Genomic DNA, 23,425 nt, shown 5'->3' on the forward strand with positions numbered 1-23,425 from the left:
CTACTTGTTAGTAACTTTCTTCCACCATTTGAATTTCCCATTGGCGGTTTTGATGACATAGATTTCAGAATCCACGAGATGCAACGGCTTCGTCCTTTTAACTGTCATTTCCTGCACAGGTGTACGCAAAGACTTAGGCTTTTTCCTTTTAGTTTCTTGAGACGTAGGATTGGGATAAACTATGCAAATAGAAGGGTTAGAAGGATCTTCCCCTTTTTTCGGGTCGAATGGCTTAGATTTATCACACATCATAACCATCCTACAGTCCCCTTCTTTTTTTGCTCTACTCTCATCTTCATCTTTTAGCATTGCACTCTTGATGTAGTAAGTTAACTTTCCTCCATGGTCACTTATTGTGATTTCTCCTCTACCTACATCAATAAGAGCTTTGCACGTGGCTAGAAAGTTTCTGCCTAAGATTAGAGGAACTTGTTTATCAACTTTCATGTCTAAAACAAATAAATCGGTAGGGAATATAAAATCAGCAACCTTTACCAATACATCCACAATTACCCCTACCGCCTTTGTTGCAGTATTGTTAGCCATCCTTAAGAAAACATCTGTGGATTTGAGTGGCCCAATGTTGAGCTTCTCGTAGTAATCCAAAGGCATTATGTTGATGCTAGCTCCGAGATCACAAAGAGTCTTATCTACTTTACCATTCCCAATGGAACAACGAATGATGAATTGGCCTGGATCCCTCTGCTTGACAAGCCTTTGCTTATGGATGATTTCACTACAATGAAGAGGTAGCTTTAGATCAGATTTCTGGAGCCTTTACTTCTTCATAACCGCCTCTCTCAAGAGCTTGGCTTACCTAGGTATTTCCTGCAATGCATCAACGAGAGGGAGGTCAATATGACAGTTACAGTACATATTCAAGAACTGTCGAAATTGCTCTTCGAGCTTGAGTTTCTTTTTGGGTTGGAAGGGCAGGATGATTCCATTGTGTCGCACAAGCTGATCAGATGCGGACTCGTTCTCAGCGGCCCACTGACTTTGTTCCAGCGGCCCGTTGGGCTGCGCACACGCATTGGTTTTCGTGCCTGAGGTGCTGGCTTCGGACAGTGACTTCGTTGCATCCCAATCCTTATTGATATCGGCAACCTTGGCAGCAGCCTTAGCTTTATCCCCCTCTGCCTTCGTTTGGACTTGATCCATTTGTAACTTAATGATGGACATAGTGGAGGCTACAATGTTTAACCCAATTTCGATCTTGGTCAGTCTTTCCTCTACAACTCCAATCTTGGCCTCATTATTCTTTCTATCCTCAAGCAATACCTCCAAGATCTTTTGGATGCCAATCTCATAATTTTCTTCTTTGGTAAGTGGCTCCGCTCCTTTCTCTTTTCTCACATTGAACCCTGCAGGAGATTGGACAAAATTATGATTATTAGCATGAGATACATTTGGAAGTGGGTGATTTCCATTATAATTATTAAAACTACCACCCCTGACTAGGGCGATAATTATTATTATAAAGCATGTTGGGATCACCTCCATTTTGGACATATTTGACATCTTTGATGCCATTCCCCTCATTGCTTGGAGCTTCTAATTTTTCAAGTCTTGCTTTGATGGATGCCAATTCCTGAGATGTTTCATTCCCACATGGTCTCTTCACTGCATCTACCCTCTCGACTTTATGCTTTTCCTTGGACCAACCCCGACTTTGGGTGGCTAATTCCTCTATCACCTCCATGGAGGCAACTCCTCCTTTCCTTAAGAATCCCCTATTCGCCACTGAATCCAACAAACTAGAAATTTTTTTGTTAAATCCATTATAAAGGATTCCTACCTGATGGTCTATTCCAAAACCATGGGTTGGGCATTTGCGGAGAAGAGCTTTGAAACGTGCCAGAGCTTTATACAGAGGTTCATCATATCCTTGTATGAACTGAAAGATCTCACACTTCAACTTTAGGATGGTACCAGGTGGATAGTACTTGTCGAGGAAGAGTACCACTAGATCCTTCCAATTGGTGGTTTTATCTGCAGGCAGACAATCATACAATTCTTTAGCAGCATCAGTTAAGGAAAAGGGAAAAAGTCTTACCCTCACAATATCATCATCAACACCGTTGATCTTAGTTGTATAAGCTATTTCCACGAACTTGGTGAGATGTCGATTTGCGTCCTGAAGGCATTTTGTTCAACTCTATTGATCAAGGGTATCCACAACTTGAAGTTGTTGGCCTCTATCTGCGGACCTACAGGAATATCCACAATGTTACCATGACTAAATATATGCAACTTGCACGTTTTTCTTTTTCAGCCTTTGCCCGAGCTCTCTTGGCTCGCATCTCTTCCACTTCCTTTCGGAGAGCGACGATAAGATTGTGGTTGGTAGGTTCCATCTTGTATTCACCACAAAACGTACAAGTATGCACAACTTGTAGAAACTACTAAAAAAATAAAAAAAATTAAAAATGACAGTAGTGAAATCCAAAGTAGAAAAATAATCCTATCGAAGATATCAATCACGTAGTTAATGTATTCCCCGGCAACGGCGCCAAAAACTTGATGCACTTTTTATTAGCACTAAAAATACCTGCAAGTTTACATAGTAGGAATAATATAGCTAAAGGTCAGTGTCGAATATCGATCACGGGGAAAACAATCACAGACTGGCTACCCTCTACTAAAACTCAATTACTATTTGGAAAAAGCGAAAGATTTGAATATTTTTGAAAATAAAACAATTTGAAAGCAAGTTAACAACTAATTGCAAATAAATCACGGAGATTAAAGTATAGAGATAAGGGAATTCCAGGAGTGTGCGTTCACAGTTATGGTTATACAAATTCCAACTACAATACCCTAACACAGTTCTTACTTTAATAGAACGAGCCGCCTAGTTTATGCTCATGCGATGCAAACGTTGGTTACAAACTAATGGGTTGTCAATCCTAAGTACGTAACTCCTAAAAGCTCCTAAGACCCTTGAAAAGTCCTCACTCTCAATTAACAATGTTGTTTTAAAGGAAGCTAATTGCAGTGTCTATTAAGTGGATCTAACTCGCCAACCTCCTCTCACGATTATGAAGCAAGTTATATTAATTCATCACAGAATGTGTCACTCAAACGTGAAGCATTATCCATTAACTGAAGAAAGAAACAAAGTAAGAACAAAAAGGATATTAAATAGAAAAGGAATTGTATAACCAAAGTCGTTACTAACACATCCCTAGAATCCTATGAATTTAGTTACACATGATAAAATAATTTAAAAGCATAGATTGAAGGGAAAACAATTGGAACATAAAACTAAAGCAAATAAAACCCAAAGGTTGAATCCTTGTAGCTATGATGTTCTTGAATCCTTCTTCAACTCCTTGCACAATGAAGCACTCTAACTGTTAATCTCTGGAAAATGTGTTGTAAAAATAGGATCATTTTGATGAAGCTTGAAGGGCTATATATAGGGAAAAATTCGAGCTCCTCAAAATAATGAAAAGGGTTGCAAAATATGGTAAATCTTGGAGAGAAAATTAGGGCAAATCTGCTCGCCGCTATTTTGTGGCGGACCGCTGCACCTTGGCCAGCGGTCGCCACGCATTAATCTGAGGCTTCTGCCTCTTGGGTGGCGGTCGCCACGCCTTGCCCAGCGGTCGCTGGGCGTGTCTTCATTCCATGCACAAATTTCCCGAAACAGACCGCTACAGACATGGCTGCTGCTGAGCGCCGGCGGTCGCCAGCAGTGTTGCAGTAGTCGCTGGACGCTACCAGAAACTCCAGATTTCCTACTTCGCGTTTTGATTCCCATTTTAAGCTCAAATATGCTCATTTCTCACAAAACATGTCAAAATACCAAAATATATAAAATATGCAAATAATGGACATGTAATGCAACTTTGACACTCAAAACGGACCAAATAATGGCCTTAAAACCGTGCAAAATCCGAGCGTATCACCTCTCTAGTAGAAGTGGGTTGAGGTTTTGAAAATCGTGGGTTTACGCACAACGACAAGGCTAGGTCTAGGTACCCTCCTAGCCAGTTAAAGTGAGCACGCACACACATGAATATAATACATAAAATGCCTGCATAGCCGCCGGTCACCCACAATTTTTCATTGAGCCAACTCTCCAATAACACTATTTACACAACCTTTATTTATCTCTCTCTTATTTTATCAACCATACATTAAAACATGTGTCAAACTAAATATTTATACTTTTCAGAGACTGAGGGAGGAGTATAGTATTTATAATCAAGTTTTGAAGTCAACTTGTCACGTACTAACTCGTCGATGAGTGCAGAGAAATAAATTCAAGAAACGAAGTCATAATAACGTTAGTTGTCTAACAAAAATGAAATTGAACTAAATGTTTTTTTAAATGTTGTATTATACTCCATCCGTCCCATACTAGATGTCACGCTTGGATATTGCATGAGATTTTAAGAAATTTTGTTTTGTGTATTATGGAGAGTGAAAAAAAGTATATTTATATTAATGTAAGAAAGAACATCTTTCAAAAAAGAAATGTGACATCTTGTATTCTCTCCTACTTATAATAGATGTCATATTTGAGTGATGATATGGGAATTTAGGTGAGATGTTGTTTTGTGTGTTAAGTAGAGCGAGAAAATAATTCTTTTATATTGAAGTGAGAGAGAACTTTTTTCAAAAAAAAAATATGACATTTGTTGTGGGACGAACTAAAAAGGAAAGTGCAACCTCTACTTCAGGACCGATGAAATACCATTTTCACTTTGATACGAAATCTTTATTGATGAAAACCAACATCATTTTTTCCTTTCCAGAATGTTATTCATATAGGTTCTAATTGCCATTAATCTGGAGAAGAGGGATCCAGATTATAGCACAGACTCATATCAATTTTCGCGTAGTTAATATTTTATCCGTCCCTTAAATATATAAACTTTTGAAGGGGCACATGTTTAAAGCATAATTGATAAAGTAAGAGAGATCGAAGAAAAAGTGATCGAAGTATTGTTAGCGGAAAATGTGTCACATCTCATTGGAGAGAAAAAAATTTCATAAAACAGAAAGTTAATAATTTTAAGGGACAGACTTTAATGAAAATAGTTCATATTTTTAAGGGACGAATGGAGTATATATTGAATGATGCAAATTTATAACTGACTCATCCTATGTATATATTGAATGATGCAAATTTATAACTGACTCATCCTATTAGACAAGACCAACCACAAGAATAGGATGTTATTAGAGTCATGGGCAAGTAAGAGTATTGTATTCATAGAGGCCAATGGATTAATCATAATTACTAGGAACCAACTATTCCTACTATCTAGAGAATAAAAAAAGAGGGCTTATTTTCTAACTCTACTAAATTGAAAGCACATACAAAGTTAAAGCAAATAATATATAGAAATAAAGACTTAAAGAAGTAGAACTTTAAAGGTTCAACGGCAACTAAAATATGATTTATCAAATTCCAATCTATGCCAACTAGGGTGTTAAGAGTTATTGAGCTATCACAAATATAAAATCGTGCATTCCCCCGAAGCACATAAATCGTAGATTGCAACTTTAAAATCGAAGCCTCCTAGAAATTTATTACAACTCCTAAAAATTTCCTAGGATTTCAGTTCTTCACTTCAAATCTCAAGTCTATCGACTATTATTGGTTAAGGTGATAATTTCTCTTCTATTAAATTAAACTTGTCATCTCCCGACTATTGTAGTAAACTTCACATGCATTCACAAGGTGATCAGTCAAAAAATATAGAAGCACAAAAGAAATTAAATTAACTACATGAACCAAGCCATAGAAAACGAAACTTGATTCAACGTAGAATTCATTGAATATTCCCAGTAGAATTCTACGGAAGATTTAGGCAAACCCTTTCATCCCAAAACTCTGAAGAAATCATCAAAAAGCTAAACTAACTACACCCTTGATCGAAGGAATCGTAGCTAGAAGCTCTGTCTTTGCTCGCTGGAAAGATTGGGGAGATTCGATCTTGAATCCGTCGCTCCGTGGATTTATATTCTGTCTCATGGGATGTGAATAACGTGAAGAATGGTGTCTTTTTTGTGCCCTAGGTCTCATCTTAGCATAAAATAGGGTTAAGAAAGACAAAAATCCGGGCCGGGTGGTCTCATGGATCAAAGCCATCCGGCCCGGGTTAAGGTTGTGGAGTTGGGCTTGAGAAGATGACCCATGTCGGGTCGATTTTGGTCTCAGAGTGATGGCCCAGGTAGAGAATCTGTCGCATTTTTCATAAAATGGACATAATTTCTACATAACTTTGACTAAGGCGTGCAAGATGCCCACACTAAATTCTTTTTCAAAGACGAAGAGTGATATCCTTTAGAGTCTAATTAGGAATCAACAATCTAGTCCGTCCTATTTTCATTCAAAACTCAACAAAGTTATCAAAACAACCAATTGGTGTATTAAATTGGTGTATAATTGGTGTAAAGACATAGTTCAAGCGATGAAACTCAACACCAAAATAACGAGTTTATCAATAATTAATATAGTAGATGAATACGTACTCTAATGCTATAATATTTCTATGAAAACTAACATCATGTTCAATTTGATATAAATTAATGAAGGTAACATCATTTTCCTTCTTTCAGATTTAAAGCAAAACTTAATATTATTTTCAATTCGATAAAATATTTTTATTGATTAAGATAACATCATTTTCATTTTTTCATATAAAAACAAACTTTGCCTTCATCAATAATGATATTATGTCGACTTAAAAATGATATCGAGTTGAATTGAAAATATTATCGATTTTTTCTTTAATGGTTATAAGACAAACTATTGTTAAAAATCAACATCATAGTTTGGTATTATAGTTTGATAAGCTGATAATGCCTAGATATATATACTATGACTATTTCATGTTTAGTATTATAGTTAACCTACCATGGAACCAGTTTTGTTTCTCTATGGTCCATCCAAGCCCAGAGATTTTTCTTAAAATCACACATATCTCACACATTTGGCTGCTATATACAAATCTTCGTCTATTTATTTACATAAAAAAGAAAGAAGTTTCTCCTTCATCCCCTTACGTCAATCTCTTCCAGACTTCCATCGCATACTCTTCCTTCTACCTCAAATGAACAAGTAAATCAAAAATCCACTATCAAAATTTTCAGTCGGTGGGTGCTTATTCATTATAAAATCTTTCTCTCTTTTTTTTTAATTATGAAATTTTCTGTGAGCTATTAAATTTGTTGCCCACGTGTGATGATATCCCCAATTCTATTCCACCGATGTTGACCAAGATTGATTTGGAACAATTTTTTTCTCATAAGTTTTCGAAGAGCTCTGTCTGTGACTTAAATCGAGCATATGTTTAAAGAGCTTTGTTTGTGAACAATTAATCATGGCTTGCTTTTTTACGTAAACATGATGTGCATATTGTTTTGGGTTTAGAGCCGCCAAGAAATAAGAAAGAAAAATGGAGAGGGAATTGTGTGTTTACATAGCATATTCAACTAGGGTAGAGCTAAGGACAATTTAGGAAATATAGGTTTGTATAAGGTTGAATAAGTCACTGCATATTTAATTTTGATTTCATAAACTTTTATACCAAACAAAGTGAGATTATAAAAAAAGAATTATCAAATACGAGATATTAAAATCAAATCTCTATTCTAACTTGGCCCTAAATCTTTGTCATCTACCAATACGTGCATATCCTACATCACTTATCAAACGAGTCTTAGAGTATTATTCAGAAAGTTACGTGGATATGGGTGATCGTTTGATTTTAATTATATATGTGTATATTAATTAAAAATTAAAATATCTCTTATTTTTGCAAACATTAAAATTGTACCGGGACATATAAAGTTAATATATTAACCACTATTTAATTTAACTAGCAAATATTACTCCCTCCGTCTCAAGGTAGTTAGGGCATTTTTTTAGGCATGAAATAGAAATTTTTTTATTAAAGGTTAAAGAGTATAGAGAAAAGTAAGAGAGGTTGTAAAGTAAAAGAGATGAAGAGAGTAAAGTAAGAGAGAATAAAAATTTTATAAAAAAAAATGACTCAACTATCTTGGACAAACAAAAAATAAATACAACTCAAATACATTGGGACAGAGGAAAATAATTATTCTACTTTCTTAATATCAATTTCAAAAACTACATTTATTATCAAAGAGAACGAGATGCTTTTACCATGGATCTTTGGTATACAAGAAATGGAAATAATTCTTTTGTCCATATCTCTATATTGAACATTATATATAATTCTTAAAAGTCTACTTCTATTTTATTAGAATTGACACGTTTTGCTCGATCTCAAACATCGAATCCAATTTTCTTTAAAGTGAAATTAGTAACTCTGTGTAGTTATATACGGAGTACTAAATAAATTAAATAATACTACTCAAAGTGTCTCTTATTGCTAAAGGAGTATAAACTAAAACTTTTTGTGTTGAAATATGAGTACATCATTGGAAAGTAGATGGAATTATATAATAATGAAACACAATGAAATAATTGATCTTTGGAGCAGCCTGAGAACCCGGTTTCAAGCTTTACCTACCTCTTTTACTGATTTTCAGAGACGTTTGTTTACCTTTTTTCTGCACAATTATTTGTCTTTTTCTGTGAAAATAAATAACTTAAAGTAATTAACTAATAATATTTTGTATTCGTGTGACATCTTTATCAAGATTGCTTTTCTAATAAACTACTTTTTAAGCATTAATCATAAAGAGCCATTCGTTTGCTACAGAAGCCAAATAATAAATAATAATGTTAATATACAATCTGCTAAGGGAAAAAAATCACACGCTGCAACATCCGACATTTTATGGTGGAGGATAAGCTCGAGACTTTTTGGTCCTATCTATATACTTCAATAGTCACAAGTCACAACATTATATGTATATTATTAGGGTATTAAATATTTAATTTGTATTTTATTTGAATAATTATAAAACTGTTATTGGTTACATACCTTTTACAAATATAAAACTCGAATCATTCTTTTTTAGTTTGACTTAAAACAAATGAATAAGAAGAATTGAACGAACTTTAATTTTTACTTCATTTGTAAATTCAATAATTAAATAACTATCTATGATTATAATTATAATAAATAAATAAAATAAAAATCAATAATGGTAATGTGGATTAAACATGAGCTATGAGGAGCATCTATGATTAGAAGTCTGTTTGTCAGGTATAGTGATGATGCATCTGCAAGGAGGATTCAAGTCAATGTGGAGATTTTTTAGTATGCATTTAATCCACATGGATTGCTAGCCAAACGGAGGATATATCCCCTGCAAAATCTAAGGCAAGAAAGGAGAAGTATTCCTTGAATCTACATTGTTAGTAATTGTCATTTTGAGTCTAGCCCGTCGTGTGTGTGCCTATTTATGTAGAAGTGGGACACATAACACTAATTTGAAACCGCTATCATCATACAATTTGTTCTCATTTCGTGCCTGTGAACGTAGCAAACACAACGATGGTGAACCACATAAATCTGTGTCTCTTTCGAGTTTTTATACTAAACTGCTTTCTTGCTTTATTTTGGTAGTATAAACGTTTATTTTTGGGTTTAGTTAAATAGACTTCTATTACATAAATTCTCCATTGAAGACTTGCAAGCTAACAATGAGGTTCTCCATCGTAAGGTGGTTCCTTTTTTTACTGCACACGAAATGTTTTTCGTTATAGTTACTTTTATAAATATACATTCTCTGGTAGACACTGACTTATCTCTTTAGTATGATAGCTTTTGTAAATATACGTTCTTCATGTTCATGCTAAAATTTCTGTAATATGCGTGTTAGTGTGCGGAAATTCATTACATGATTTTAAATATTAGAATTGCCATCAAAAGATACTTTTTGGTTTAAAATTTAGTTATCTTTTTTATTTTTGGATTTAGTCAAATGCACTGCTGTATTTTGTATTGTGATTTTCGATGGAAACAGGTTATGTATTAATGTTTGTGGAGTTGTCACGACCACATCTCCCTAGTCAAAGAAAGTGTAGCTTTTCCGCGACTAAAACATACTGAAACTGTCTCAACTCGTCATAAGATACTTAGATCAAAGGAAAACATTGTCTGAAATGTGTTGAGGGTACAAATCATACTGAATCAGAGTAGTTATGGAACAATTGTCTTTGCTAAAAACAAGTTCTAAAATTTTGCGCAACGGAAGAGTACCAAGACAGATGTAGTATGTATGAAGACATACTACACCAGCTATCCTTCTGCTTATTTAGTCTTCTGTCCCAACACCTCCTCGGCTTTGACAACAATCAACCTGCACATTAAGGAAAACAAAATGCAGGGCTGAGTACTTGATGCACTCAGTGGGCTCATGCCGAAAATATTTTCTTTTAGTTGTCAGCCAAGCTGAGTGAACGCGGGGTTTTACTGAAAATCTATCCCGGTCACTAAAATCTGTTATTTCTTTCTGAAAATAGACTGCAGTCATTTAAACTTCTGATGATATGCCATATCAGCTGCGTGAATCGGGAATGTGGCCACATTCCACGACCACTGGGCCGGCCAACCTGGAGCTAGCTCACGACCCACGGACCGGCCAACCTAGCGCTAGCTCACGGTCCCTATGTGTACACTAGTCCGAGTAGGATTTACTGACCTACTGGGACCCGAATTCGATTTAACTGGGTTGGCATAGCCAACAGATAGGCAATCATAAAACAAAACATGGCATGACAACTCATTCAAATAATCATATTTTCACATAAAGCATGCTTTAAAAGAAGGAAGAGAAACCCCACCTCAATTGCTTAACTCTTGCAAAACGGGTGCTTTTCTGTCCTGGGATTACGCGTCGAGTGACGACGTTCCTTTACAAAGTTGAATATACTTAAATTAGGCTTTTTAAAGAAAATGCTTATCTTGCATGAATGCATGCCTAAGCGTGTGCTATTTTATTTTATCTCTTTCTTTCAAAAATTGGAGATCTAAATTCTTTAATTAAAACTGTGACTATTAAAGTCCGCTTTAATTATTTTATCGAAAACTATTTCAACACGGCTTAAAAATTCTCTCTTTTTTTTCTTCCGCGGCTTAGGAATTAAATCCCGTTATACCTTGGAACTAATTTTAGAGTATAGTTCCAACTCAAACCAGGCCCAGTTAGGAATTATTAATCTGGCCCAGATTGTATCCCTTGGCCCACTTCTCTTTTCTTTTTATTTTGAAATAGTTCCTTTGGCCCAAAAGTGGAGTGGCCCATTTAAAATTAGGGAGGTGGCCCAATCAATCATACTCCCTTCCTCAATCAGCCGATTCCATCGGCTTTTCCCCATTCTTAATTTTCCCCTTTCTCCAAAAATAAAACCCAAACTGAGAAAGCCCTAGATTCTCCAACTCTTCCCCTCCCCTCGCCGGCATCGCAGCGTCTCCGGTTCGAAATCCCGGCAAGTGACAAGCCGCCGCCGCCACCGACGACTCCAGTGGGTGGAAACAGCCTAGCGAGCGCCGTCGATGGACTGGTGGAGTCAGCACGGCACCGCGGCCGTCGCTGCTGTCTTGGTGACCTCGTCGCAGGACTCCCTCTGCCGGCACCCTTCGCCGCTGCCCTCCCCCTTCGCGAGGCAGTCTCGACACTCCCCGGCGCTTGCACAGCAGCTGCTGGAGTCAGCGGTGCTCGCCGTCGCTCCGCGAGGCTTCCGCCGTCGTCGCTGATCCGCTGTTGGTCCGAGACTCACGCCGCCACTGCCGATCTCCTTCGGCGGCGAGCCGTCGCGTGTCACGGTTGCCTTGCGGTCGACTCTCGGCTTCACCGTCTGGTCGCCGCCAACTCCGACAGAAACTCCCAAAGCTAAGCCTCCTATATTAGCTACTTAGGTGGTTTCTTTAAGTATGGTCTGTTCTTGTTTTGCTTATTCTTTGATTTGGGCAGATTGTGTTCGTTTGTCACAGAAACTGCAGTAGCTCGTCTAGAACGTTTTAGATTTGTATGATTTTCTTTTTCTGGTGTCCATTTGTGCAAAAGATTGAGGGAAAAAAAAGGTTTAAGTTGTCTTAGCCACTGATTTTGAACTAAGAGCGGCTTATGCTTCTGGATTTCTTAACAAGATGTTGTTCTTCCATTTCTAGCATAGCTCTAATGGTGCACAAACTGTATTGTGAAGCATTCAACACTATTATGCTATGTTTTCCTAACACATGAATACTACATGATGAGTCTACTGTCATTGCTTGAGCTTGAGAAAGAAAACGAGATCTTACCTCACTCACTTGGCCCAAACTTCAGTTCTTCTCACTGCCTCAGTTCTTCTCACTGCCTCAGTCCTTCTTCCCTCCCTTTAGCTTACTTCTTTGCTACTGAGTGAGAGGTGTTGTGGTGTGGTATAATAACCGAGGGGTAGCATGTGTATATAAACACATATCTTGTAACTGAAAGCTGCAGAGGCTGAGTGTTGGCTGACTTTGCAGCATCCTTTAACTGTTTTGGTGGTTTGTGCTGCCTTGTACTCGGATTCATTTATGTATTTTGTCCCTTTTGCAGGTGCACACTAGAGCAAGCATTTGGGGCTGATTTCCGGACTATAGTAGGTCCGGGTGGGGAAGGTAAGGGCTGTTATCTGCAGCTTTGCAGAGTCTTAGCTGGAGAGGAGCCTGCTGGCTGGAGTTGCCTCTTTCGGTCAAACTCTCACCCCCATCTCTGAAAGGTATTGTTTCCCCTTCCCTTTCCTACTATGCTTCTTTTAGTTGTCTCTATTTCATGCAACTAATTTCTCTTTTTCGTGCGCTTTGGCAGGAGCTGCGGCTGGCCAACGAGGCTGTCTTCCCTCGTGGTCTCGCCCTCCCAGCTCGTTTAAAATCTGGGGCCAAGACTTGCCCGGTGACGAAGACCAATGAAGTCGTTAGGGACTTCTAAATGTAATAGTGTAGTAGCTCGACTTTTAATTCTGTCGTCAAAGATTGTAACTTTAGTTTGAGATTCTGAAAACTGTAATTTGTACCTTTTCTCAAGAAATAAAAATACTCTTTCATTCGTTAAATAAAAGCTGGTATTTATTTCTTAAGAATTCTCGAGAATCTAGGTCTCGGCTATTACAAGAGTATTTATCAAAATTTGTAACCTTGAACTTTCTGTAATTGTTTTGGAATATGATGTTTGAATTTTATTGCTTCGAAGTTTTATTAACTTGAATGTTATGAACTGTGATGGAATTTTAATGACTTGAACATTATTTAGATAGTTAAAATGTCATTTTTAAAATATAATGTAGTATGAAACATATCTTTTTCGCTAAGGGTATGATTTTGATATATCGGTATTTCGGTATACCGTACAATATTGCGGTATATCGTACTGTGATGTGTACCGAAATGTCGGTAATGTAACGGTATCTATATTTTGGTATACCGAAATATTCGGTTAGGTAATGGTATTGAAATGTGTGATTTTCTCATCTAGATATCTAGATTCTCCTATCGTTCTGGGTGTTTCAAGCTAGAGTATCGAACCGATCCAGTTAGTCGAGATATGTCTTCGCTTGCAACCCTACGAATGGGTCCAGTGACAATTTAAATTGATCAACTCGATTTAAACCGGCTTGAGTGTGCAATTGGAGAGACTCGAGAGCATTTCAAAACCTTAACCCACAATGCTATTAACTAGTATAGGGAGTAAGGATCGATCCCACAAAGAAGATGTGTTCTACATTTGTTGCGGACAAAATGGGAATGGCTGTTGCCACGCTTTACAGGGTGGGTTAAGTTAAACTACATAGTGAGAGACTAAACTAACTAAACTGATTCACTTGTTAAACAGAATTAAAATCTACTTAATCAACTCATACCGAAATTTCTTTAAATGGCCAAATAGAATAAAAGTGAACTAATGTCAGTCTCCTGCAAAACGTACGATATAATAAAACTTTTCTAACAACTTCATCTTCTTCACGAAATCAACATGAAAAACAGAGCATAATCAGATCTGAACATTTCCGAATACTTGTGACCCAACAAAACTTAACTTAACAAACTTACGACTCAAAAATCTACTATAAACTTTGAACTGAATCTACGTAAACGTAATCTGATTTACTCTACCATGCTGCTAATAACCAGATCTAAACATCCTAGCATATTTCCTTCAAGATTTCTTCACAACCAGGGAAAATTCAAAAGTTAAAACTCAGATCCAACAGATTAAACAATAGCAAAAACACTCAGCTAAAACATGAATCATAAATCAGAACTCAAGGGTGAATCAGAAAATTATGCATTGTAAACAGAACATTTCAACATGAGCAAAATCATAACACTAAATTTACTGAATTAGAAACATCCAGAGTCTGCAACAAAACACAACATAAACCAAAAGAAAACAAGCTAAAACAGAGATTGTTTCATCGTCCATTCGCGGAACGGAATTACAGAACCAAAATAACGAAAGTGCGAGAACCAACACCCAACCACTGCTAAACTAAAACTAAACTAAAAACCAAGTGTGCATGTGACAGAAAAATCAGGAGTTTGGAGTGTTGGGAGCCCCCATTTCAACCCTGGGAGAGAGCTAAAGTCTAATGAGTGCTGCCTCCTTCCTCCTTCTCTATTTCCATTTATAGGAAGGCGTGAGGTCTTGATCCCTAGGGAAACTTCCCTTCGAAAAGTCTCTCTTGCCCTTTCGCCTTTGGGGATCTTTCTTGTGTTACGCTGCATCTCCTAATCGGGTGCTCCTGCCTCATGTCATGTAGTCTGACTTGAACCGTTTACGCAGCCAATTGACTCCCTCTCCTTGATCCGTTCGTCCGCCCAACTGAATTTGGCGGACTTTCACACACACCTGACTCACAATTGGACGTTAGATTACATAATTGGGTGTAGTTTTATCACAGAACACATGCATGAAACGAGCCTCATCATGTATCAAATTTTTTCATAGCGCACTTACGGTATGCTCATATCCGTATGTTGTACCGTATCCACCCACCCCTAGATGTGTCTGCATGTAGTGTGTGTATTCAGTGAGTGTGTGGTGTGGATGTGTGTGCATGTAAGGTATGTATTGTGTGTGGTGCAGTGTGTATATAGTATGTTTGTGTGCATTGTACATTATGTATGACATCTATGTGTGGGTGTGAGTGTGTATTTAGTGAGTGTGTGCAATGTGTGTGTAATCTTGCATGTGTTTTTAGTGAGTGTGTGCAATTATGTATTCAATTTCATGTAACCAAATTCCAATTTCATGTACAAAATGGACTCCGAGTGTTTTTAGGAGCACTGAATTTTGGATCCCCTAACCATGCGCTAAACATTATTCTTCATGGAAATCTTATTTCACCTTAAATCACAGCCAACTTTTCCCGTTATAAATGTGCTGACTTTGATGATTTGGGACAAACACCATATCACACCCCTCATTAGGTCATATTCAAATCAAAGTGTGTCTGAGAGAACTCCAAAGGGCAATTGAGGGACCAAATATTTTCCAACTATAGAAAAGAATTAAGTCAGACCACATTTCCCACAAAGGGAAAAGACCCCCACAAAAGCTGGTTTACTTCTAATGCTAGCATGTAGACCCTTTGAATAACAACTTTCTTTCCATAATTGCCAGCAGCCCATGGTGGAAGAATGCGACTTCACAAATATTCATATCTTGCCTTTTGTGTCCACCATTTTTACAGATTTCAAGCCCACCATATTCTGCTTCCCATTTGGAAAATGCTTGTGCCCATACCATAATAATTATGTTCTTGCAAAGGCCAACACTATTACAACTCCTTTTTATATTTTCTATTGTTTATCCATAATTAAATATCCGTAGAAGTATATGTTCCTCAAATACATACCAGAATCCATTTTATTATATTAACAGTATTGGAATTTATACATAGAAATTATATTTTGGGCCCATAATAATTAGAAACTGAAAATACAATCTGTAGAGAAAAAATCAAGACTGGAGATTCCCCCAAGTAGCTTGTCTCGATATACATGTAAAAATGCATATTCTGATGAGAATAAAAAATCATACAATAATCGGTAATTCATAGTATTAGATTTTATTTATTATAGGATAGAGTTCTATAATATGATCTCTAATTAAGACTAATTTTTAATCATTAGTTTTCAAGAAGATTTAGTAGTTGAAATAATGTAAAGTGAATTATATACCCCTTCCGTCCCTTGAAAGTAGACCACATTTGTCATTTTGAAATATTCCATAAAATTAGAACAATTCTATTCAAGGAAAAAATTTCTTTCTATCGAGGTGAGTTTCATTCTCCACTAACAAAATGCCCTAATCACTTTTTCTTTCTATCTCTCTTAAGGTATCAATTACGCATTAAAACACGTATAGTTTCAAATGTGGTCTATTTTTTGGGATGAAGGGAGAATATTATTAAAAAATTATTAATTAGTAATATCAATTCTTATATGTAGTAATTAAGACTAATCACATTCTCTCTTCTCAAAGTCATCGCAAAAATTTAAATTTACATAACTCTCTCGATTTTAATTATTTTTTCAAAAAAATATATTAAATTAAAGGTTATTTTATAAGGATTCTAACGATATCTCAATTGCATATGTTAGGACGATGATCAAATGATGAAATTTTATCATTTTTTTTTCATTTTTTCGTAAATGTTGAAAGCCAGTTTATATCAATAAACGTATCAAATTTTTTTAATATAATGCATGTAAAATATCGATAAAACTGTATTGATATTTTTGTGCACGTGTGTTGAAATTCTCATGTCATTGTATGGATATATGTATTATCCTTTTATATATGTATATAAAAAACCACGAATATCATCATATTATAATAAATTAATGATCTTATCTCTTGATATTTTATCTGCTATTTATAGAAATTTATGAGCTTTAATCTCATTCACTCATTTTATGATTTAAGGATATAGGAATGGCCTTAGTTGACTGAAGTATTATATGCATTTTAATTTCACCCTCTATCCATATAATATATAGTACATATGTAAAATTTTATTGACGAGTTAATTAAATGACATCAGAATAAAATTTGGTCTATTTCACCTTTTTCATTCCTACAAACTTGTATGATTTTTTAAATAATTTCGTTTTGTTATATACCAAAGTTAAACCTACGTGCATGTATTTAAAACCATCCTGTCACTAAGCATGTGAACTAGCAATACATATAATTAAACAAAATCAATGTATAAAGGCATTATAAGAGTACAAGATGAGCTCGATAGAAATTGAGTACAAAAATCGAAATTGTCGTGCGTAATATATACAACTCAATTAAATATAGTAGGAAAAGAAGTACTCGGAAATGAAATGCAAAAAATAAACAAAAACTTAGTAAAAGTCGAATCGATGAGTTTTCTCTCAGCAAGAAGACATACGTCCTCGTATTGCTCTTGTGTTAGACATGTCGTCTCCAACGATGAGACGACATCAGCTCGTTTGTAGTAGCACTAGAGATGAAGCTATTGCGTGCTTGAATAGAAGTGTGGAATTATGGAACAACTAACTATTTTTACAGGCATGCTCCACTCCATTGGGAATCCTCTAGATCATAACAGATTCAAACAAATCTGTTCCAGTTGGCAAGTAACGGGCTAAGATTACAAACGTTACAATCGTCTTTCACGGACATGTGCATATTAGGATACACCTAGACATGTATTCACTTAAGTTAGTGTCCAGAGTACATACATGGATGACTAGGTCGATGTGGACGCATGCATCTGGACTTCTACATGCGAATTTGGAAAATGTATTCATATATTGTTGGGTTACATGGCAAATATAGGGTTGGAAAATATTGTTGTTGGGCTAAATTTACTATAGTCATTTGTGTGGTCCAAAAAGATTAATTTAGGCCCAAACTAAACTCAATCTCCAAGACCGACAATCAGGCACGTATAATAGACCAATGAGCAATTGCCAAGATCTAAGGCCCATGGCGTGTGGGCTTTATGATGCACACTGTATTAACACTAAGACATCATTTGCAAGTTATGATACAATTAGTGATAGTTATCATAGTACCGATTCTTGACTTGATGTTTGGTAACTAAAGATAATTATGAGTTATCCTTTTTAAATGTTTTGTACAACATGTCACAAATAAGGATAAAAATTTGGATTGTCAAAATTATATTAATTAATTTAACTAAATGACTAGGGTTAGAAAAATTGATGGGCTAAAAGTAACTTGGTAGACGATATTTGACGAAGAGACACTTGGAATTAAAGTGCAAAGAATTTAAATTGTTATGAACTACAATTGTTGAAAAGAAGAAATGTCAATTAATCAAATAGAATGCTCTACACCTAATTATACACAAGAAATGAATAGCTATGTCTTAGCTATTCTAAATGACAAAGTCTACAAGTTTGACCCTAGCTAGAAATGGTAATGGAATCAAGAAAAGGTTGAGCATGAGTCATCTTCTCTTCCCTTCTCGATTTTAAGACAATCAAAAGATGTCAAGTTCCACCTTGCAACCTGCCAAGATACACCAAAATGGTTAGATTTCTCCTGTCAAAGAATCAAAGGAAATTAAAAGTCATAGCAAGAAGAGAACAAATATGGTTATGATCCTCAGAAATCAAATCTGAGGCCAAAGTACTACGCAATTAATAACAAGGAGGAACCAACAAGGATAAAATAAATATGACAAAACTTGTTGCCTGCCAAAAGATTTTCAGCTTCAACCTCTTGCACCGAAAGCTTCAGTGTGTCCTACACATCAAAACAAAAATCAGTTAGGGGCAGCCCCTTGATGTTGTGCAGTACTTACCCAAAATGAGCTTGATATCCCCAAGGAAGACTTGAAAAGGGGAGCCAACTCCTTGCTCAAAATAACTGGTCCCCACCTGCACAAAATCTGCTCCCAACAGACTTAGCAAGAAGCCAAAAGAGCAGATTTCTCTCTGCACACACCCCTTTGACCAAATCACAACAAACTCCAGAATTTAGTGTGTGTATATAGGTGCTTGTTTCTCTAGTTATACACAAATCCTTTTCACCACCATATAACCGAGAGGGAGTTAAAGTAGGAAGAGGAGAAAGGAGTGGGAGCAAGCAAGTAGTGGCAGCAACCAATAGCCATAGCCAGGGGAATATTACCAAGCAAGGTAACTCCACAATCAATACCCTCGATGCATCATGATAGGATTTCAAGAACTTAGGATCTCAATACCATAGCTACTGCCCAAGGTTTCTTTTTAGAAGTTATCCAATCAATCTCAATGAATATTACGAGACATCAAGCCCATCCCCAACAATCACAAATCGGCACCTTAACTTCAAATAATTCCCAAAAGTCATGAAATAATTTTACATAGCTACTACCGTAACTCAAAGAAACTGAGTAAAAGGGAATGGAGAAAGGGGGCTTAGCTTTACGGGAAGAAGCTGCTTGACGGAGGGGGCTGACGCAAGTCGCCGGCAATGGTGTGACTCCCAGCGAAAACGCCGAGCTCGCGGAGAAAGGGAGAGAGATCAGCGTCGAGAGCCCTCCGGAGATAGGAGGCGATGCCTCTCGGTTTTCTCCGAGCTAGGAATTTCAGATTTAAAATTTGAGGGAGCTCGCCCAAGAGAGAGGTCGCAGAGGAGGAAGGAGCCGGCGAGGCTTCGGCGACCCAATCGGGAGTGGCGATTTCGCCGGAGAAAAGAGGAAGATAGACCCGTAGACGGAAGGGGAAAGGCGACGCCTTGGGCGGCCGCTAAGGAAATAGGACGGAAGACGTTGACGACGTTCTCAAGTCACAGAAATAATTAAGTCTAATAAAGAAGTGCTACTATTAATTAAATTTCTCGATTTACTAAATATGCAAGTTCCAGAATTTTCCCTAAAGATGAATGAAAGAATAAAAGGAATTTAATTAGGAGGCATGCATTCCTATTAAATGTTTAAGTTTTCTTAAAGTCTAATTAGTATATATTATTATGTTTATGTTTTCACAAAGGACTATCTCCGCGAGTTAAGATCAGAGTGAGAATTTCAAGTTAAGGAAATTAGGCGAACGAGGCGGGCTTTCAGTTTACTATAAAGTTTTTGCGAAAAGTATTTTAGTAAGCTTTCTATTTATGATGAGATGTTACGTGGGCTTTCTATTTAAAATACGATTGTTGCATTTATGTTTAAAGTGCAGTTTTATGAAAGGTGCTATTGTGAAATGATATTACGTGGGCTTTATATGATATACTTTCAGTTAATTTATGTTCACAGTATGTTTTGCAGTATGAATGCTTCCAGTTATTTACATTCTCAGTATAAATGTTTTCAGTTATTTAAGTTATCAATATGTTTTATCTTGTCAAGTTTTGTTTTGAACTTTGCCTAGCAAGGACGACGTCCCTCTAGACCAGTCCAGTTTAAGCGAATTCAGGTCTGTAAGTGGAATGAGCCCATACATACACAGTTCACGCAATTTCAGATATGACATTAATTCCAGGAAAAATAGACTACGATCACAAATTTTTACATAGAAAATGCTTTTAGTGTCCTCGGGCCTTTTAAGATAAAACCCCGAGCTCACTCAGTAATGGCTTGACAAAACTAGTTTCTTTTCAGTAAAATATTTCGGCATGTGTCCACTGAGTACACCAAGTACTCAGCCCTGCATATGTTTTAAAAATGTGTAGGTTGAGCAGTGATGACGGCGGGCGGTGTTGAGCACATGCGATGAATATCCTTCGATAGAATAGTACTTGGATGCGTCGTGTCTCCATACACGATGTCATCTGCTCTTGACTCTTCCGCTGCAATGTAAAAGTCGAGATTTTATTCTCTTGTATCATGAACTCTGATATATTATTTGAGTTATTCAGTTCAAGTTCAGTTGTGCCACAGTCTTCCCCTTTCTTCCCCGTTTCTTTCATCCTCCCCTGGTCGCGATCAACCGGGCTTTCTATCCTTAGAAAGTGCGGTCGTGACATTGGTATCAGAGCAATTCTTCCTTCCGCTCTGGACCCAAGAGTCTTCTTTCAGTCTTTGTCTAGATTTGTATCCCTAGAATAAAAGTTTAAACGTCGAAGGCTCAACACCCCGACTCGTCACGCTTAACCAGAAATAGAGGTAACTTTTGTTTTTTCATAAAGAAAGAAAAATAGAGAAATATTTATATTAGAAAATTTTACGTATTCCCTTTGAGGGACCGATTTCAGTTTAAAAGAAAGAAGCGATGTATAGTATGATTTGAGAAAATGGTAAGTTTTGAATTTTGAGAAGTTATGATTGTTTTCTCCAGTTAATGTTTTGAGATTTAGAGTCAGAAAAATAGTTTGATTTTCAAATAGAAAGTTAGAATATTTTGCAAAGATATTTAGTTCAGTCAAAAGTTTAGAAGAGTTTGAAAAGAAAACAGTATCTTTTAGGAGTCAAGTTTTCAGAACACGAGACCTATGGGATAGATAACATAGACGATCCTCACAGAACATAGAGTGCTTTAGGATGCATGCCTTCTAGAACATGGTTCGACCTCGAACTTAATGGAATAATTTCCAAGATCACTATTGCTTTCCCGAGCGATAAAAAGAACGAGAATTTCAGAAGGAGTAGAGTATGAGAAAGGACTCAAAAGGAGAGGATCACGAAACCAGATTGGAGTTATCAAGAGAAACTTGAAGCGATTCATGGCCGAGGGGCGCAATAGTTTAGGAATTGGTCGATTCCTTCAATAAAGGTGTGTTAGGAAAACACCACGAATAAGAAAAGGAAACATGAGAATTGGAAGTAAGGTGTACGAGAAATTGAGAACGGTTTAAAGGAGACACGACATATTCTAAACATCTGAGAGGCGTCTTCTTCACTTTTATGCTCAACACTCACCGGGTTCGTCACAGCTCAACCTGCACACAGAGAAAACACATGCAAGGTTGAGTACTTGATGCGCTCAGTAGACTTATCCCAAAACATTTTAATAAACAACACTTATGTCATGCCACCATTGAGTGACCTCAAGGTTATAACTTTGAAAAGGCTCGAGACACTAATAATATTTCATAAGCATAAACTTTCGATTCATCTTCACGTCCTTTTCCACATCATTTGTGTAGCACCCCGAAAATTTTTTACTTTTGTTTTGTTAATGTGGATGTTGAATGAGAATTTCTTTTATGGAATTTGATTCTCTATGTGATTAAGTTAACGTTGTGAATTTAATTGTTGTGAGTTATGAGAAATAAGGTGAATTATTTTTCCCAATGTACGAATTAAATTAAATGGGGTCATGCAAATTTGTTCTAGCCATTTATTAGAATTTTCGGCCCTACTAATTATTTGAAATAGTATTTTCTTTCTGGGATTTAATTAATTGTTTTGGGATATTAATCCAAATTAAATCCAAATGAACTTGTCCCTACGTGTTCTACATGATTTTCGACCCTTGCCTCCTTCCTTGAAAATTTCGAAAATCTCCTATTGATTAGGAGAAGGAATTATTTTGTAGATTTAATTGGTACTTTCTTTTATTTCATTCCTTGAATTTAAATCCAATTAAATCTTACCATACTTTTCCTTAGCCTATTTAAATTAGGATTTAAATTATTTCTGTGTGGAAATAAGCTCCCCCAAATTTTCGACCCATTTCTCCTTCTTTAAGGGAATTAATATTTTGGGATCCCTTCTATTCCAATAATTATCAAATTAATTCCTCTGCCTAATTCATGGGGGATTTGAATATTTTTCCTTTAATTCTCCCCCATATCACACGCCCCTCCCTTCTTTCCCTACTCGGAGATTTTTGAATTGTTTGTTACCTTATTTATGGGATACTCACTATCTTTTTACCTATTTTTGTGAGCATATTTCTCTCCAAGTAAATACCAAATAAATATCCTTGTTAATTAAATAGCATAAAATTCGAAAATCACTCCCCCTTCAATACACGCCTAATTTTGTTTAATTGTGAAATTTATTCATTGACCTCTATTTTATTCTTCCACAATTTTAATTGTTTTATTTAAGTGTGAGATTAAACCTAGACTATAAATTTCAAAACCCTAACCCTAGCCCCATTTTCACACGCCACCTCTCTCCCTCTCCTCCCACACGCCTCCCTCCCTCTCAAAAAATCCTTCACCAATTCTTTGTTCTTGCTTCATTTTGGAGTTGGAAACTCAAGATTCATCGAAGAATCGCATCATTCGTCATTCCTACCGATTGTTTTTCAAGGGAAAGGTATACTTTGATTCATCCCTCTCATTCTTCCCATTGAATCCATAATTTTTGAACCCCTCATGCATATAGTGAGTGGAGAATCGTAAATCTAAGAATTATTTGGTTGGGAAGGATGGTTGAACAAAAATGTTTATGCATGTGCGTGTATGTTTGTGTGTGTGTAAGTGTGTGGTTGAATCATTGGTGAATGTTATATGTGATTATGAAAGCATGGGTGTAATCTCGTTTTGAAGCATGAATATGTGTTGGAAGCATGAATATGTATGTGTGAATGTATGATAGACGAACTAAGGTTTGTGAATGTTGAGC

The 23,425-nt window shown here is 36.4% G+C and overlaps 1 protein-coding gene and 2 long non-coding RNA genes across 4 annotated transcripts; 1 reads left to right on the forward strand and 2 right to left on the reverse strand.

Moving 5' to 3' along the window:
* On the reverse strand, positions 1-2,357 carry LOC121810531. The gene is made up of 4 exons (XM_042211291.1): positions 2,235-2,357; positions 1,498-2,137; positions 818-1,364; positions 1-736 (listed from the first exon to the last, which is right to left on the reverse strand). Exons 1-4 carry the CDS (start codon positions 2,355-2,357, stop codon positions 1-3), a joined length of 2,046 nt encoding a protein of 681 aa, XP_042067225.1.
* An 8,899-nt stretch (positions 2,358-11,256) lies between these two features.
* LOC121811643 lies at positions 11,257-12,976 on the forward strand. Its single transcript, XR_006052738.1, has 2 exons — positions 11,257-12,643; positions 12,733-12,976. It is a non-coding gene; the product is annotated as an uncharacterized LOC121811643 (long non-coding RNA).
* A 5,178-nt stretch (positions 12,977-18,154) lies between these two features.
* On the reverse strand, positions 18,155-21,076 carry LOC121741272. Of its 2 annotated transcripts, none has more exons than XR_006037820.1 (2): positions 18,614-21,076; positions 18,155-18,435 (listed from the first exon to the last, which is right to left on the reverse strand). It is a non-coding gene; the product is annotated as an uncharacterized LOC121741272 (long non-coding RNA). The 2 variants fall into 2 exon arrangements; XR_006037821.1 differs by having other exon boundaries at positions 18,589-21,076.
* Positions 21,077-23,425: the final 2,349 nt, after the last annotated feature.

This window comes from Salvia splendens, chromosome 7 (genome assembly GCF_004379255.2).
Source record: "Salvia splendens isolate huo1 chromosome 7, SspV2, whole genome shotgun sequence".
In the NCBI taxonomy this organism is placed as follows: domain Eukaryota; kingdom Viridiplantae; phylum Streptophyta; class Magnoliopsida; order Lamiales; family Lamiaceae; genus Salvia; species Salvia splendens.